The sequence below is a fragment of the Morchella importuna genome (assembly GCF_003444635.1).
Source record: "Morchella importuna strain M04M26 chromosome Unknown Morimp01GS023, whole genome shotgun sequence".
In the NCBI taxonomy this organism is placed as follows: domain Eukaryota; kingdom Fungi; phylum Ascomycota; class Pezizomycetes; order Pezizales; family Morchellaceae; genus Morchella; species Morchella importuna.
Window position 1 is genome coordinate 20,115 of NW_025763420.1, and position 2,337 is coordinate 22,451.

The 2,337-nt window shown below is 48.1% G+C and overlaps 1 protein-coding gene across 1 annotated transcript; it reads right to left on the reverse strand.

The window, feature by feature from the left end:
- Positions 1–462: 462 nt before the first annotated feature.
- On the reverse strand, positions 463–2,337 carry LAJ45_07236 (uncharacterized protein; the record flags this gene model as incomplete). The annotated part of the gene is made up of 4 exons (XM_046116794.1): positions 463–1,108; positions 1,179–1,400; positions 1,460–1,804; positions 1,868–2,337. 4 exons carry the CDS (start codon positions 2,335–2,337, stop codon positions 463–465), a joined length of 1,683 nt encoding a protein of 560 aa, XP_045969829.1.

Genomic DNA, 2,337 nt, shown 5'->3' on the forward strand with positions numbered 1-2,337 from the left:
TCAAAAGAAGGTGTTAATTTGTAGAATAAGACATGACAGTAAGGAAATTTCATAAGCATGTAGTGAACAACACCGACTCCTGACTGCCCCAACCGTGAATACCCGACCATAAAAGACATGTGACCGTAATGAAACCGTTATCCGTTGTTCTCCGTTATCCCCTATCCTGCCAGTTCCGACCAATGACCCCCAACCAATGCCACCCCAACCAATCCCATCCCCAACCAATGCCCGAGGATTTCCTCTTATTTACACCTGAACTTCCATGAATCAACCGTTAAGAAAATGACTAGACCGTGCATCCTTTGTAGAAATGAGTGAAAGTTACTGTAAGGAAAATTGTACAAAACTAAAAGAGCGTAATGTGGTGTTGTTGCGATGTTGATGTTTTTTTTTCTTTTTTTTTTCTTCTTTTTTTTTCTTTTTGGCTTTTTTTCCATTTGAGAATGTTTGGGGTGATGTTTAGGCGCCAGTTGTGACGGCAGCAGGCTTCTCAGATTCAGAGCCAATGGTATCGTCAAGAGGACCTCCAGCGCGGCGTTTGAACCAGACATCCATGCCATCAACAACGACAAGAAGAAGGAAGACTTCTTTGATGTTCTTCTCGTTTAGGAGACCGAAGTCGAAGTTGAGGAGGATCTGAGCAGTGACCTTGACCAAATTGATCATGGCAATGTGTTTTCCAAGGCACTGGCGGGATCCCTGGCCGAAGATCAGGGAGTGACGCTCAAGCTTGTACATCTGGTTAGGATCCATCCAGCGCTCAGGCTTGAATTCAAGAGTGTCCTCGCCCCAATATTCAGTGTTTGCGTGGACACTCCAGGCGCTCATCCCAATAGTTGTGTTCTCTGGGAGGAATTTACCACAGACGGTACGGCCACCAGCGGGGACGGCACGAGGAAGAGAGAAACCAGCGGGAGGGTGGAGACGGAGGGTTTCCTTGACGACAGCAGTGAGGAGAGGGATATTTTGAAGATCCTTCCAGGTCGGGTTGGCAGTGTTCAAGGCGAGAAGGGAATCCATAAGCTGCTGGTAGACATCACGGTTGCGGCACAAGTTGATGATGATGTTGCGGAGAGCGACGGATGCAGTATCAGGAGCAGCCAAACTAGAGAGGGGATGTCAGTACCCAGGCTTAAAAGTGAAATTCACACAAACTAAAAGGAAGAGGTACTCACACAAAGATGTAGGCGTGGTTGGTAATTTCTCCCAGTGGGAGAGCGTGGCCATCCTGATAACGTGCGTCCATAAGACCCTGGAGAAGATCCTGGCGACCAGTAGGGTTCCCTTCTCTGACGCGCTTCTGGATCTCGCGGACCATGCACCTGGCGTAGTGCTTCATTCCAGTCTTCTTGATAATCTCAAGTTGGGTGAGGGGCCAGATCCAAGGAAGGTAAGACCTGAAAAATTGTTAGAAAGAGATCTACATAGCTTAAAATGGTCAAAGCGGCGTCCTCACAAGAATGGAGACAAATTAAGCATCTGGCGCAGATCGCGGAGTCCACCCTCAACGTCGCGAGCGGCATTGCAGAAACCAAAAGACTTTCCGAAAACAATATCTGTAATCATGTCGTAGGTGAAGTACTCGGACCAAACGGTGAAGTTACATTTTTTCCCTGTTTGAGCGAAATTCTTGTCGAGAGCAGTGATGAAATCCTTGATGACGGCATCGAAGTACTTCTCACTCTTGAGGATAGCGGTCATGCTGTAATCCTTGGCAATAGCACGACGGCCGAGAGTGTGGGTTTTGATGTCACGCTCAACAGCAAGGTTGAAGAAACCGTTGGGGAGGGCGATATCGTACCTTTCCAAGCATCGATATTAGTAAACTTAATCAAGAGGAAAATGCTGAGATGGAAAAACGTACATGTCGCACTTGGGATAGACATTTTCACCGTGAGAGTAGATTTCAGAAACATATTCAGGGTCCCAGACAGAGACTTCGTTAGGAGCAATACGAACTATGTTTCCATACTTGCGGTGGAGGTTGGTCAAGTCGTGGTGGTAGTTGCTCTTGCACACGGCGTACCAGAATCTCCACAAAGGCGAGCACGAAGCAAGCCAAGGACCAGGAATGTCCCTGAGTGGTGTGTCATTGCGAATCCGATGCATGCGCTTAGCCAAGCAAGCCAAACCAACAACTGAAACCAACCCAAGCGCAACGAGGAAATGGGACAGGCCAAAAGTGAGGTCATTGGTGATGGTTGACAAGGTCAATGAAGGGAAGGTGAAGGTGAGAGTTTTACCACCCAGGGTGATAGGATGCTGAGCAGTACCTAACGAGAGTGTGGGGAGAGCCGAAGGCACAGAGGCCAGTGGTGAGTAGGAGGAAATCAT